At 42.2% G+C, this 15,652-nt stretch overlaps 5 protein-coding genes across 5 annotated transcripts; 2 read left to right on the forward strand and 3 right to left on the reverse strand.

Moving 5' to 3' along the window:
* Positions 1-1,401: 1,401 nt before the first annotated feature.
* EAE97_011184 (uncharacterized protein) lies at positions 1,402-4,418 on the reverse strand. The gene is made up of 8 exons (XM_038881699.1): positions 3,994-4,418; positions 3,837-3,925; positions 3,625-3,767; positions 3,426-3,572; positions 2,952-3,376; positions 2,866-2,902; positions 2,704-2,818; positions 1,402-2,650 (listed from the first exon to the last, which is right to left on the reverse strand). The coding sequence occupies exons 1-8, from the start codon at positions 4,025-4,027 to the stop codon at positions 1,802-1,804; spliced, it is 1,839 nt and encodes a 612-aa protein (XP_038727431.1). The 5' UTR covers positions 4,028-4,418; the 3' UTR covers positions 1,402-1,801.
* Positions 4,419-7,367: 2,949 nt separating this feature from the next.
* On the forward strand, positions 7,368-7,628 carry EAE97_011185 (uncharacterized protein; the record flags this gene model as incomplete). Its single annotated transcript, XM_038881700.1, has 1 exon — positions 7,368-7,628. One exon carries the CDS (start codon positions 7,368-7,370, stop codon positions 7,626-7,628), a length of 261 nt encoding a protein of 86 aa, XP_038727432.1.
* A 1,093-nt stretch (positions 7,629-8,721) lies between these two features.
* Positions 8,722-9,381, forward strand: EAE97_011186 (uncharacterized protein; the record flags this gene model as incomplete). The annotated part of the gene is made up of 3 exons (XM_038881701.1): positions 8,722-8,834; positions 8,887-8,972; positions 9,089-9,381. 3 exons carry the CDS (start codon positions 8,722-8,724, stop codon positions 9,379-9,381), a joined length of 492 nt encoding a protein of 163 aa, XP_038727433.1.
* A 593-nt stretch (positions 9,382-9,974) lies between these two features.
* EAE97_011187 (uncharacterized protein) lies at positions 9,975-10,660 on the reverse strand (the record flags this gene model as incomplete). Its single annotated transcript, XM_038881702.1, has 2 exons — positions 9,975-10,550; positions 10,619-10,660. The coding sequence occupies 2 exons, from the start codon at positions 10,658-10,660 to the stop codon at positions 9,975-9,977; spliced, it is 618 nt and encodes a 205-aa protein (XP_038727434.1).
* A 1,416-nt stretch (positions 10,661-12,076) lies between these two features.
* Positions 12,077-14,462, reverse strand: EAE97_011188 (uncharacterized protein; the record flags this gene model as incomplete). Its single annotated transcript, XM_038881703.1, has 2 exons — positions 12,077-14,195; positions 14,245-14,462. 2 exons carry the CDS (start codon positions 14,460-14,462, stop codon positions 12,077-12,079), a joined length of 2,337 nt encoding a protein of 778 aa, XP_038727435.1.
* Between the last annotated feature and the right edge of the window lie 1,190 nt (positions 14,463-15,652).

Genomic DNA, 15,652 nt, shown 5'->3' on the forward strand with positions numbered 1-15,652 from the left:
CGGGAATTTTTCAGCCTCTTACGTTCCTTTCCTGGCCGAGCCAAGGCTTGAATCGATCTCGCAGATGTCGACGATATCGTGTCATTCGAATCTTAATTACCATTAAGATCGCTCTTGTTCCGAAATAAGTTTTACCGGCGAATTTCTGAGTAAGATTGAAGTGTACAATCTTTGATAGATCAATTACCATAGGGTTAGATCGTACCGTAGACTACTTGATACCATTTTCCGGAGTAGCAAACTTTTGCATATCTTCAGATGGTCAATCCAAGCATGCGGTAGGCTGGCATGAGAAACTTTTCATGGTAACTTCCGTACGATGTAATACATCGAATGATGGGGCCGAGTAACAAAATTGAAGTCCAGCTTCCTGATCTAATCCAACCCTTGGTTGCTTGGATAGAACGACAGAATTTTTTATTTTGTCGAGTAGTTTCTGTATATGAATAATGATCCTTCCCCTCTTTATGGCTGAGACTATCATGTTAGTAGGATGTACCATAAGTAGGTAGTAGTAAACGGGGTTCGGGTCATGGCCCACAAGCACTCGATTTTTCGATGACAGGACTGGGTTCCAAATCACGTGATATACTCCAAGCCCAAGCAGACTGATTGTGCATGGTCAAGTGATTTTGATTTGGTTAGATAAGCTTTTGATTATACAATTAAATTGTATGATCAAGAGTGAGAATGGGATGCATGTAGTGCACCTTCTTGCTCTCAAGCCAGTCCCCCTCTTCCCCCTCTTCCCCCCTCCCCTCTTCTCTTCTCTTCTCTTCTCTCCCTATTCATACTCCTCATCCCATATTCCCTCCCCCCGCCAAACCCCTCAACAACCATCAAATCCCCAGCCATCACCCCCTCTAAACCCACAAAAAAAGTAACCACATCATGGATATCCCATATATCCCATCCCATATCACAGCCCCCTCCTCTTCGCTTCAGCCCCAAAGATTTCACTAGTATTAATTTGATTAATAAATCATACAGTCATGCATTGAGCAATCTGTAAGGGAAGTAGGTATTCTGGGGTAATGGAGAGATAGTAGATGTATTGGATGAGGGATGAGGGGCGAGGTATGAGAGGTGGGAGGTGAGGGATGAGAGATAAGGGGTGGGACGTGAGGGTAAGAATTGAGTAGTGAGAAGTGTGTATTGAAGGATTAGCATTATAACATAATATACATATATACAAACATACATAAAAAAAATAGAACAACCAATACCTATCCACCCACAACAGGATGCACAATACAAGAAACACAACAGGGGATGCGAAAAGATAACTCAAGTGCTAGCGAGCGAACAGCACAAGACAAGACGAAGAACATGAAGCGCATCAGCAGAAGGAGAGTATTGTAAGACAGGATCTGATACGGGCTGAATGAATCATTTGAGGTTGAAGAATGAGAGTATGTTGTATATATCAGAGTTGAACAAGAAAGATAGAGTGTATAAGTTGGACCTGAATTACGAGGGTGTATATAGTTTGTAGTTGAGTGATAAAGGTAGTTGAAAAAAGACAATGTAATCCAAATTAGGATCTATTGTGCCCATTTGGGCTAGGCTACGACAGACGCATACCTGCATCTTTGAATTGTTCACTGGACTTATGACTCAATTGTAGATGTCTCAGATTCACTTAAACGATAGCTCTCACAAGAATGAAACACCTTTCCATCATCAATTCGCCTATCGCTCTAAAACCTGAAAAATACCTGCGTCATGTAATGTACTCTCCTCTTTTCCACTCCTCACAACCCCCCAAAGCACACCGCACACCCGCAACTAAATCCCATATTTAAGACTTAGCAGCTTCCAACTCCAACTCCAACTGTCTAATTCTTTCACTTTGATCACCAGGACCAACTCTCATCTTCAATGTATCAACCTCTTGAGTCAATAAACCAATTTTCTCCGTTTGCGCCGTAATAGTTTTAGTTTGGGCTTCCAAAAGTTGTTTAATTTCTGCTAGGGAATCTTCGACGCCAACCGAGGTTGGGGATGGTTGAGAAGCACCAACCGCGGAAATGGGCCCGGAAGAGGTAGCGATAGTGGTGGGGGTAGCCTTTGCTGCAGGCTCGAATGATGTCGGTGTTGCTTGAGATACAGGAGATGGCTTGGGTGGTGTGACCTTAGTTGGAGCGGGCTTGATTAGTTCTGGCTTGGCTGGAGCTGGGACGGACTTCTGAACTGGCTTTTGAATCTCCTCGAAGCTGGAGTTATCATCGGCTTCATCCTCCTCATCGTCTTGGAATTTAGAGGCCATGGCAGAAATGGAACCCTTTTGTTCAGACATAGTTGGTGGAGGTGCTCTTTGTGCAACTGGAGCTGGTTCAGGCTCTGCCTTTGGAGGTGCGGTCTTCGTTGGGGCTGGGGTTGGCGCTGGTGCAGTGACAGGTGGTTTATAATCGGATGCTACCTCAACTGGACCGTTTCCTTCATACACACTTTCCAAATCGATCTTGGCAGGAATTCCATCTTTACCAGCAAGCCATTCCTCAGCAGTGACTGCAGGTTTCAAACCAATCGCAGGTGGGTAAATATCAGATTGGAAGACTTCGGCACGGCGAGGAACTGTGAAAGAGATAGGCTCAACATATTGGTCATTGACTGTTTTAAATCCCTTCATGACTTCGTTCTCGTGAACCTGGATTTTGGTTAGAATACGTACGAGAAAGATACACAATGACAACCACTTACATTAATACCACGTCTAGGAAGGAATGCGATACCACGTTGTTGATCACTAGACTTATATTCGGACAAAAATTCGAACTTGTCGTTCTCATATTCATAGTATCGAATGTTACCGTCACTAAAGTTGTTAGCTGATTTCTTTCCGGTACCTGCCCATGAACTTACCCTTTGCCTGCCAAGTACAAACATTGAGTACCATCATCTGCATGAGCGTTAGTATGGGTCAAACATGATTCATGAATGTAACCTACCCCAGAATGGCATGCAAACACCCGAGATAGAGTCCAAAACAGTGAACCCTCCAATTGGTTGCTTGGCGTTACCAACATCCCACAAAGCCAATTGACGATCACTCATCTTGGAGAATCCGGTAGTAGCCACGCGATTATGTTCTCCCATCCATACGACTCTGCTATTCTTTGCACCAGTATGTCCGGGCCCTTCGTGTGCAGGTCTTTCTTGTCGAGTATCCCAAATGCGTAATTTCTTGTCTCGAGAAGTGGTGGCCAGAAGAGCTCCATTTGCGCTCCATGATAAACTTTGTACAATATCTCCGTGCTTCAATGTCAAAGGTGCTTTTCCGGTGCCGATATCCCATAGCTTAACTGTGTAATCTCCAGATGCAGATGCGAGAATGTTGTTTGCCGCGGGGTTGAAAAGAACTTGTCCGACTTTCCTGCAGGTTATTAGAATCAATGCGAACCTTCGGTATTATCGGCACATACCTAGAATGACCTGCCAATTTGCTGACAGGCGCAACATCGACGGGTTCTTCAGAGTCTTGATAGAGGGAGAAACCTTGGGGAACCTCCCATATAAATACCTTCCCGTCATCGGATCCGGAAGCGATAATGCGATCGTTGAAAGGGTTCCTGGTTCAAAGATGAGCGTTTATTCCAGCCTGCCACTCGATCAACTACTCACCAATCCGTGTCAAGAACTGGTCCAGTGTGGCCTCGAAACAATGGGATTTGTTCTGGCAGACGACCCTTTTCGTTCAAAGGAATAACAGCGAATGCGCCTCCACCACTAGCTTCCCAATTGACCGAAAGATATTCAGGATTGGCCTATTTTCGATGATGAGTTACCTTCTTTCCTCAAATCTATATCACATTTCCAAGTCATTGGTTTCCCACCTTGATTAAATTGGTATCCCAAGCATTGCGACTGATATGCAAGTTATCGTAGCATGCCTCCTTCTTGGATGATTTACCAAAGACATGTCCTATTAGATCGATCGGTCAGCGATTGCTCTCGTGCCTCTCTCCTTGGGGATATTGTAACAAGGCTTACGATATTTCGACGCGCGCACAAAACGACCAGCCATCCCGGCTCATACAAATGATATGGAAAGAAGAAGGGGATCAAAGTTATTGAAATGCAGGCAATTAATAAATGTTGAGGAGGAAATTCAAAAAAAGAATATTTTAATTCAGTTGTTGTTTGTTTTTGTTACTTGTGAGGGGATGATTATGCGGAGCTCATCCAAAAGTCTTTTTGATGATGCTACCTATCTATCGCTTTGCAGGCTGTAGGTAATAAATGATGGTGAAACTCAAATTCTAGCGGCGAATGTTGCAGTTTCGCAGTTTCGCGGTTTATTAAAGATTTGCTGCGCCCGCCAAAGATTACACGGGGTTTTAAAGTTCACTACAATGGGAAATCACGGGCCCCTTGTCAATATCGTCTCATATTAAATATGAGGAGAGTCGAGACAAAGGGAATGACTTCAACCCCTTTTTTCCTATTTATGATGTTTCTTTCATGAACTGCATTAATTTTATCTATTCCACACCAAGTATGGAGTACGAGTTCCTTGCGATGGTTCGAACCCCACCGAGCCCACTTTCCACCTGCACATGTTTCCACTCTCCAATTTCTAGCACCAAAACCGACTTACTCGACTAATTTTCTGCAGATATGGGGATATATATTTGAAGATGTGAGCAGCATTTTCAACATATCAGGTCCGTTGGTGTAGTTGGTTATCACGACCGCCTCACAATTCTCTCTTGATTGAGAAATTTGTTCGCGGTAGGTCGCGAGTTCGAGCCTCGCATGGATCATATCTTTTGCGTGTATTTTGTACTTTTTTTGAATGTATTCTTTGGACATCGAGATGCTGGCTGTTGGCGAATTCAATTCCCAAGTGCTTTTTGTTGACGGGAATGTGCACTGTAATCAGTCACGAGTTGTCGTGTGAGTTCTTTCAACTGAGATTATGCGATACCATACCTGGGATGCAGGGGGCCCGGAAAGCAAATTGCCCCGCGACATTCTAACTCTACCTAGGTAGGTAGGTAATCAAGTCACGAATTTGGGTCAAAACGGTTGATCTAGGGTTCTAAACTTTTATACCTTTGCTTAATCCACCACAATCTTTTTATCAGCCTCATCTAAACTAGAACAATTGGTAGTCCTTTACCAACGCTGTAGCAAAATTCTGGACTTTGATCGTTTTGGTAAGAAGATTTTACCAAAAGCTGTATTGGCAAGTGGCTCTTTCCTCCTTTTGAACCGACTGACACCTAGGCGACTACCTAGTTAAATTGTTCTATCAATTTCCTTCTATTCCAAGCCTCTATCAAATTTCAGACCTCAAATTGCACAGGATAGACAGGATTTTGTATGTACGATTGCTGCTCCTCATATTATTGGATACATGCTAACTTGAATTCAAGTCAAATACTTTTAGTAGTCATCTCAGAATACTCCCTGCGAGCAAACACCACTATGGCTAGCTGGCGGGATTATTGAAAACCATGTTTCCGCATCGGCAGAAACAAAGGGAGTGTATCACAAGCAGCAAGCTGGAGAACACAAATGGCGGATCTCGATACCAAAAATGAGCTAGAGGATCTGAACGAAGAATAATGCACTGATCTGCTCATTGGAGTTTCTCGGGTATTGAGAGAAGAGCAGTCTGCTCCATTCGTCGATACAGAGGAAAGGCCTAACACGAAAAGATATGGAGGGTCAAATGATAGCTTCAATGGCTCTGGGGTATCTAGCACGAATTCAAGCGTGACTGTCAAAGGCTTGCAATCGGAAACTCAAAGTCAGGAGGGCACGGAGTACTATCGGAGTACAGTGTGCTCTGAGAAGGTTTTGATCGACCTCCAGAAAGCAGGCACATCATCTGCCTCAGCTTCTTTCAATAGAAGGGCATCGAAAATACATCTTCAACTGCCAAGAGTTTCAAGTCGGAATTTACCAAGCAGAGCACCATCTTTTCGTCATTTGCTAAGCAAGATACGAAGGCAGGCATACATTTCAGAGGAGGATCGAGTAAAGCTGCGGTTGTTCCTTCCTCAAGGGCTGCAACATCCACCATTGTAACAAATACCAAATAGAATCTGAATGGAAGTTCCGACTCAATTGACGTTGAGTTGGTCTCTTCGAGGAAGAGTAACAAGCGCAGGCTCGTTACCGAAGATGACAGCGAAAACGAACCTCTGATGCTAGCAACGTTCGAATTCCAGATAAACAAGATACTAAAATAGTTTATACGATACCCGATTCATCAGATGAAGAAGTTGGTTGATGTGGCGGAGAGCACTATGAATATCGTTGGAGTGAGGGTAGATTATCATTTGCGTTGAATGAGATATCAGGATCTGAGTGCATATATGTGTATAAGTGGTGTGTACGAATCTCGTTTTCATGTTGCAATGTTTGGGCAAGAGGCAAATGTCCAAAGTATGATGGAGGCACCTTGGAATCATGCCAAACACTAGAGCAGTCTTTTCCACAATCATTCAACTACACAAAAACATTTTGCAATCTATCTTGCTTTTCGAGGTTTTGTGCTACTTTTTCTTGATTGACCTCGGAATTGGTGCAATGCCCTATTACGTAATTTATGCACGGGCCATTGCCTCATATGCTTCAATGATGGACAAAATAAAGTTGCACACCAAGCAAACCTTATAGTCACTAGGTATTGTTCTGCTTTGGATTTGATAGTGTAGTGCTTTCAATGTTCCAATTCGATTCTGATGATCAAACCCTTTTGATGTTCCAAGCCAGGTTAGATGTTCAAAATATATCAATGTTCTAAATCGGATCAGTTGTTCAAGTCAGATTAGGTATTCAAGGTAGATTAGGTATTGAAACTTTATTAATGTTCTATATCAGATGGAATATTCCAATGCATTGAATGTGTTAAGCTAGGTTGGATATTCAAATCAGGTGAGACATTCAAGTCAGTTCAGATATTCAAACTCTATCGATTTTCTAAGCCAGATAGAATATTCCACTTCTGTTAATATTCCAGGCTAGACCAGAACTTCAAGTCGGATCAAACGTTCAGGCCAGATCGAATGTTCAAGTCGAATCAGATATTCGGACTGTTGACGATATATATCAAGTTTCCTGCAGTTTGCACGATATGAGAATATAAAGTCTTGTGGGTTCTTTCTTTTAGCAGAACAGTGCATGATTGCATTGTTGGGTTTGTATGAATCATCTAATCTGTGAGAACAATTCTAGTGCTGTTGCTGTTGCCGTTGCCCCTCGGAATACCCGGATTTCAATAATAGATTCCTCTACCCAAAAACCTGTTGTGTCCACATCCCTCCAGATAAATCCATAATCCGAGTTGTTGCAGTTCTGATGAATCGAGATCATAGTACGGGTGAGGGTGGACTGGGGCAACGAGCTCTCTGATGCTGAGAAGGGGGATGGCTGGTAGAGGTAAAAAGATTTTTTGGGGGGGGGGTATTTGCACTTTCATTATCATTCTCGCTACTGCTGCGGCCGCTGGGACTATTGCTGTTGATACTACTGATACCACTGATACTACAAGTACTACCAATACTACAAGTACTACTAATTCTGCTGATGTTGTTAGTGCTGCCGCTTCCCCTACCTCTGTTGCTGCCGCTGCTGGGGTAAGTGGTGAATGGAAGAGAGATACGATCAAGTGATGGGGTTGGTGTTAAGCTGGTTAGGCTTGTCTCGAAGCAAAGATCCAGATCCCTCCATCGAAGAACTTCTAAACACAACAAGCGATATAGATCTAGTCAAAGAGATGATAAACAGTTGGCCGATCCAAGAATCTGCGAAATGATTGCAAAATTCGACATCCCTCAGATATCTCCTTCTGTTATGGTGTATTGAAATTTTGAACGCGGATATTATTCGGTTCTTTCTCTCTTCCTTTTCCATTCTTTCTATAGCTACATAGTAGGTATATGCTGTGCATGATAGACTCCCTTTAGTTTGTATTCTTATAAATGAGCACAGGGTTTACAGCCAGGAGATGATTGAGTTGTGAAGCGTATTCTTTAAGATTCACTTTTCTATGCCGTTATAGAATACAACATCGATGATTGGGTTGATCTATAGACAGATGAGTTATGGGGTCTATCGATATAGATTCATTTCTATTATAATAAAATATATTTCCAGTTATACATTTCGATTTACAGATCACTTAGTTTTGAAGTAATTACTGTAGATGTATCCATTTATTTAGCTGTAGGATATGATTCTAGTAATGGTTTTTTTTGATCTATAGATGAATGATGAATACACGAATATGTTAATTATTGATTACTATTTAAGTATATTATTCTTCTATATCTAAATCAACTCTGATCCCAATGATCATCTACATATCATTCTATCAAACAGTAAATACAAATAAGTGGAATGATGAAATGCGAATCCTTGGGAAGTGGATATCGATATTTTATATCAAAGAGTGCCTTCCACAATGATATATACCACACCTTTCTACTACGAGATAGATTCAGATTTTACCCCAACTTCTCATTCGTATTTCCTTTTCTACTTCTCTTCTTCTTCTTCCTCTAATATTCACAACTATTTGTTATACTGTACGGGTTACTTTTCTTGATACCTTTAATAGCTTATATTACTCTCAAGAATCTTCAATCAGACCCCGAATTCATTTTTAATCATTTCAATGTAACAAACCCTCTTGTAGTGTATTCTATCAGGTCCTTTTGAGCTCTCTCGAGTTTGGTTTCTTATCTATTCAATCTATTTCCAATCATGAAGCGTGCATCAGCGCAGACTGCTTGGTCAAAACGTCGAAAGCAGATGCTACAGGAACAAAAAGGCAAGACATTCGAGAGTACAACAGAAGGGATGAGATTGGCAGAATCGTATGTTCTATATTCTTGAGGTTTAATCATGTATTAATATATAACATACTAGACCATCTATAGCAATTCCTGAAGCTTTACAACAACCTATAAGACTTTCTGCAAGTGCTGCGAAAGGTGCCGCGCGATTGAAACGAAGTTACAATGCCAAATAATCATCATCTCGACAAAACTTGATATCTGTGACTTGCACAATTGACGAAGCTTCTGACCGGGTTAATGTTGGAGTTAGGGTTGGTGCTGCTAGGTACTAGATGCTTCTAGTAGAGTTGCTGCTGTTGATATTCTAGGTGCTGCTGCTAGGATTGGTACTGCTTATACTCAAGCTTCAATTGTTGTTGATGCTGCCGATACTGCTGGTATTACTGATACTTCTGGAGGTATTACACATGGAGTTGATGAAGATTCTGGTGAAGTGGTTGATACTACCGGGATGAATGTTGGATGTAAAGGAGATATTTGTTTTAGAGAGGATTATGGGGTTATGTATTATCAAGAGATGGGGTTGGTGTTAAGCTTATCAGGCTGGATTGGAATATTATTTTAATTGAAATATCTAAACGGATTTGAGATATTGTATATATTTGAATATTTGAATTGATTTGAAACACTAAAAGAATTGACATTCAGCTCACGTCAAATCTTATCTGTTAATACTTACTCTCCGCTCCTTCTTCTGATTCGTTTTATGCTCTTCTCCTCGTCTTGTGCTGTTCACTCGCTATCACTTTCACTTGATTTCTTTTTAACTTTTCCCTTCCTCTCTTGATTGAATCTTCGATTCCTATCCAACCTATCTATCCATCCCTAGTGATATCATCCATTACCTAGTATAGGTAATCCACAATCCAAAAACCATCGCCATAGCCAATATCCACACAACAAACTCAACTCCCCTCTCCCATCCCAATTCTCGTCATTCACTTCGACTTCGACGTCGCTTCTCATTCGTACCTAGTGCAGAGAAGATATCGGAGGTAAAGGGCTCGTATTGCTGCGGATACATGTTGCGGATATCTAAGACCAGGGATTATACTGGGATTTGTTCAATTGTTGATTAAACGTTCACCAAGATTGTCACTTATATAGGGATCAACTATTGGAGGGTGTGCTTTTGCAGGTATACATTTCATTCGCAATCTATGTACATATGTTCGAATCTACCATGCGACCATCGGGCACCAAGAATGGGTCGTTACCCAGATTTCTTGCATTGATCCACTCCTCTATGAGATCTGCACGCATTCTCACGGTACCAGTTTTAAGACCAGGGATATCAAAATGATCCCCAACATCAGAGCAAGCCCTCTGCATATGACTTGCATTTCGTTTCATAACAAAGACTTTGGCTCCTTGTATATGTCTTCGTGGTGGCGTAGGTGACGGGTTCCTCTGCGGTGAATTTTCATTTCGGCCTTGGGAGAGAAGAAAAGCTTTGGAATCTATCTCCAAGATACTAGGAGACCGCTCCGGTTCCGGAGTTTGGGCAGCACTAGCATCCGATATCTTCGATTTGTCGTTTGCTTTGGAACTAGCTCCCACTACTGTGGGAAGCTTACCAGTATAAGGATTGGAGATAGAAATGTTCTTCTTCTTCTTCGATGGCGCCAAATCGTCTTGTGAAATGCTCAAACGTTTCTTTGCTTTTGGTGCGCCAGCTTCCTGTGGTGGGGACCGCAATCTTTCCATAAGAGCTTCCCGCCTCGCAAGGGCATCCTATTCAATTATTAGTTATAGTACTAATGTTGCCTTAGAAGATATGGCATAATATAAGCCTTACTTACATCGTCAGGGAGTCCATACTCGTCCAACGCTCGATCGCCCATGATGGTATTTCGAAATAGAATTCTAAGGATCGTCAGTTTCGCAACAACCAAAAAAAGAGTTAACGTTTTTTTGAGAAAGAGATTGCATACCTTGAGAATGGCTTTGCGTGATTGGTGATATACCTGTTACTCGGAGATAGATCTCGATAGATCGGACGAAAATTCTAAAGATCGTTAGTTTCGTAACAACCAAAAAAAGGATCAACGTTTTTTTGAGAAAGATACCACATACCTTAAACACAAGCTAGAATTGGCTTGATTATAAGAAATATCTATGGTTACTACCATAAGATATGGTTGGACATTGTGGTGAGGAGTTGTAAGAACGTTTTTCAAAGCAGAATTCTAAAGATCGTTAGTTCCCAACAACCAAAAAAGGAATCAACGTTTTTTGGGAAGGATACCACATACCGTGAACGCAAGCTAGAGTTGGCTTGATTAATGGGCCTGATTGGTGTTATACCTATTACTAGGAAGTTGTTATTGTCGCACACTTTGTTGAGAGGAGTTGGGACAGTTGGAAGAATTAAGAGGTTGAAGAAGTTGAAGAAGCTAAGGAAGTTGAGGAAGCGAAGGAGACTAAGACTAAAGAAGATTGGGGAAATCAATAAAAATCGAAAGTTGAAAGTTGAAAGCTGAGAAGGCTACCTATCCATATATACCTACCTAAAAATCCTCAGCCCAGCAAAAGAACCTCACCTTTAGAAAGCGGCCCACTAGACCCTTTTGACGAATACTCTTTTAATCATGTGACGGGGCACTTTGAGGACACAAGTTAGAGTATGGATATTGTCGATCCGTATCAATATCCTAATTCATAGCATTGTGCCAATTTATTAGACATCACTCTGGTCGCTATGCTCTACAGCATTCAAATTGCAAAGTCGAGTTTCCAAAATGATTTGGATGTGTTGAGGTCGCATTGTGAGTTTTGTGTCTATACGTGGGTATCTATCTCCACAATAGTCTGATATCAACACTGTATGGCTTGAATAACTGAGGCTAATACTTTCTTTCGGTATGTTATTTCTTTGTATTATTTCCTAGGGTGAGTTCCATATCACTTAGTACCAGGCGCAAATGCGATGGAAACTTTTCCTCTGCCCTGCACTTCATCGCGGGTAGGATACTGTGCCTCCTATCTCATGTTACGATCGTTTGCTTTATGAATGAGAAGAGATTGTGTCTTTACACAGCTAAGATCGAAGACTGAGAATTTCAATCGAATTTTCAGACGTGTGTGAATTTGAGATCCAATTCTCAGAAGCGTTGGTAGATCTATGTGATTTGGAAATCTTACATGATCCATTCACAAGATTTGAAAATTTAAGCAAAATGAGATATTCAATCTATTTTAGATTGTAATAAACGCTGGTATATACCTAGCAAAAGTCCTCAACTCCTTGATTTCCTTGCTTACAAAAGCGCATCATCACCTCTATCTCCATTAAGCTTTGCCTTGGTCATCTCGCTCTGACCAGCCACCTCGTCACTTCCCACCGTCGCCAGATACTTTTTAAAATTATCACTCATTTCTACCACCTTCTCGAAGTGATCCCGTCTCAATTCTACTTCCACTTTTCCATCCTCGTTTGGTCCCTTCTTTGTCTCGGCTTCATATTCGGCTAGTGCAACCGCGGTTTGGAACGCATTGCGAATCTCACGACCATTCCAATCAATATCTTTGAGTACCTCATCGGAGAGGATGTAGCGCTTCGCAGCACTCATGATGGTGATTTCATGTCCGCGTTCTAATCCTAGCTTGGTGAAAAATTGAAGCCAGATTCTCTTCCGGCCTTCGCAGTCTAGAGGGCGGTATCCAATGTACACGTGGATGCGGGAGAAGAAAGCTGGATCAAAGTGGCCCACGCGATTGGTGGTGAGGAAGAGAATACCTCTGTAGTATTCCATCGCTCGTAAAAAGACAGATACGAGTCCGTTACGTGTGAGTTCGGAAACTTCACGACGCTCGAGATACACATCAGCTTCGTCGATTAACATGACGGCACCCCATATTTCGGCCAATTTAAACCATTTGCTGAGGGATTCTTCGACGCGGAATTCATCGGTTCCGATATCACCACAAGTGAGTGAAAGGAGGGGTCTTGATGTGAATTCGGCTACACATTCTGCGGTGTAGGTTTTACCAGCACCGGGAGGACCGTGCAATAAGAAGATTTGTCCTTCGCCTTTGTTGGGGATAGGATCGGCTGACCAGGTTGTTTCGCTTCTGCCAGCTTTCTTGGAGGATGTGTATTTGTGAACGAGGGCTTTGATCATTTCCTGTTTTTCGTTTGGTAGGACTAGATTCTCAATAGCCGAAGTGTAGAATTTAGGAGGTTGACAACAATCGACGTCGAGAGCTTGCCATTTCTTAGACTTGAGATCGAAACCCATGATACGACGAGGACAGAGAAAGTACTTGTGTCGGGAAACAACTCCATTTGCATCGGTTTCGGCAAGCGAAGGTGTTTCGCGAGGTTCGATATTTTCGTACTTGCCCCATCTTGTATTGGCCGATGCAGCTAGTCGTTTAGAATTACAGTCTGAACAATTGCAGTTATAGTGCAAATCTGCAAGAATACCAGAATCGTCATCATCGATACCGAGGACTGGAGCTGGATGTTTCTGTGTTTCTTGCCAATCGGCGTATGTATAGAAAGCGCTTTGATCAACCACGACTCGACCCTCGTGGAAACGCTTTGGCTTTTGTTCAACGGGCATACTGAAACCTCTGTAGTCCATTTGTTTACCCATCAACATACTGTAGAATTTCTCTCCACGATCTTCGAGTTGTTTTCGTGGAGATAGGGTAGGATTGCTATCGATGTAATGGGCAGGAATGACCTTTAACGATGTGACTTCGCGCTCGCCTTCAAACGGCGCGATGGTGACCTCATGAGATCGACGTCCAACGAATCGACCATCGAAATCTAGATACCACATCTTGACTTTGAGAGGTGATGGCTGTCCTGGTCTGGTATTTTCTGTGGAATTTTCACACCCCTGGAGAACGAAACCAGCACGTTGCTCGTCGAATTGAGCGTAGACATCCATTCCTGGCTTAAACAGCATCCATAACATCTCAAACGTTACTACTGGATTAGCTCTAGCATGTCGGTCATCCTCCAACTTCAACTTTTCTTCAAAGTTATCCTCAAGATACTTCTGAAGGACGCTGATATGATGACTGGCTTCCGCATCGTCACAATTCTCTTTGTATTCTTGAAGTTCTTTTCGGTAATGAACAAGGATTCCATAAGGTTCCTTGATTGAGATAGTGTCACCGAGTAAAGATTGTCCGGGATAGTATTCAACAATGGATCTTAAGGCTTTCATGATGTGTGGAGAATGAATAATGAGTTCTTTCTCTTCCATAGATCGTTCGTCGAAGTCATTTTCGTCTTTCATCTCTGATGATATCACATTTTCATCCTCTTTGTCCTTCTTATTCTTTTTCTTGCCATAGATGGTAGGGAACCAAATGGTAACACTGTATAAGACTTCTAGAATAGGTATTTCTGAATCACGATATCTTGAAAATGTTAGTATCTGGAGGGAGAGCCAACAGTGGATTAACATACGTTGTTTTCTTCAACTTATATGGTGCTGCCAACTCCTTTGTTCCCTTGATTTCACCACCTACATCCTTATACTGGACTTTGTACAAGATCTCTGGGCATTTGATATCTTCGTCCTTGCCTGCATCGCTTGATGCTTGGGTGGAAGTGGTAGCATCCTTCTCGACCTTGACAACTACATATTTCTCGCCATCTTTACTTGGGATCTCGTTGGAATGCATGATTGAGGATATTGTGGAGAAGTGAGAAGTGTGTGATTAGGTATTATGAAGATAGAAGAAAAACGAGGAAGATGAGGAAGGATGAGAAAGGATATGAAGATTGAGATGGATTACACTGAGGAGTATATAAATATTAAAAGCTGGACAGTTCAAGCAGATGAGCGGATAGTAGGTTTGGTGAAATTTGGTGAAATTTGTGGAGTACAAGTGGTGTTTACACAGGCAGCACTCGCCGCAGCAGTCAGCCCGCAGATGAGCACCACACCAGCCTTCTCCCATTCGTTGGAGATAGCAATACATTGCCTATCCAATGTCTTGTCCTCCCCGCCCGCATTGAATTCTTTGACTCACCGTGTTGTCCAGGCAAAGGATGATCATTTTCATTATCGGTACATACGTGAATGTGGCGGCTCTTTGTATGCAACTAGTAGCCCTAGGTGGTTTTTACAATATTTGATTGGTCCAAGCTGGTCTCGCGAGGCAGATTAGTGGATAAATGCCTGGGATCTCTGCTACATCGCTCAGCCGTAGATTTACGTGGGGTATCATCAATGGCCCCGAATCCTTCGATGATATCCGATCATGATCAGTGGTAGGTAGAATTACGAGCAAGTACTGCAGTAGCATCGTCTCATTGATAGATACCTATATAGAGGAGGTAAGATTGGTTAATGAATGTATTGCCATTCGGTTCTTAATGACGACAACGGTCTGGAGCCATTAAAGGTTGAGTGACATCTGAAATTCATGAAAGGTAAGTGTTGATTGTTCGACTTGATATTGGACAATTGTATACTCTCGTTTTGTGAATAAAGTTGACAATCATAAGAAGCCTCGCCTTGTTTAACTGGGCTCGTTCTGCAGGGAGCTTCCGTACAACATGAAGATTCCACAACATGAATTTTGCTGTGTTCCCACTGGTTCCTGTTTCCTGTTCCACTTCCACGACGATACTGGTGGTCCGGGCCGTCTAGCGTATGAGTAATACCTCGTGTTCACGTAAAAGACAAGGCAACCAAACAGATCATGGCCGTGCAGCATCAGATAGTTGTGATCGTGTCAAAATCATATATTCGCGATTGAAAAACTCATCGTTGCCATGCTGGAAGAGTTTGCATGGACTTTTCAGGTAAAGTTCTTGAGAATTCCGCATCGTCGTCCAAAATACATGGTTACCGGTCTGGGCAAGT

This window comes from Botrytis byssoidea, assembly GCF_014898295.1.
Source record: "Botrytis byssoidea strain MUCL 94 chromosome Unknown BBYS_034, whole genome shotgun sequence".
Classification (NCBI taxonomy): Eukaryota; Fungi; Ascomycota; class Leotiomycetes; order Helotiales; family Sclerotiniaceae; genus Botrytis; species Botrytis byssoidea.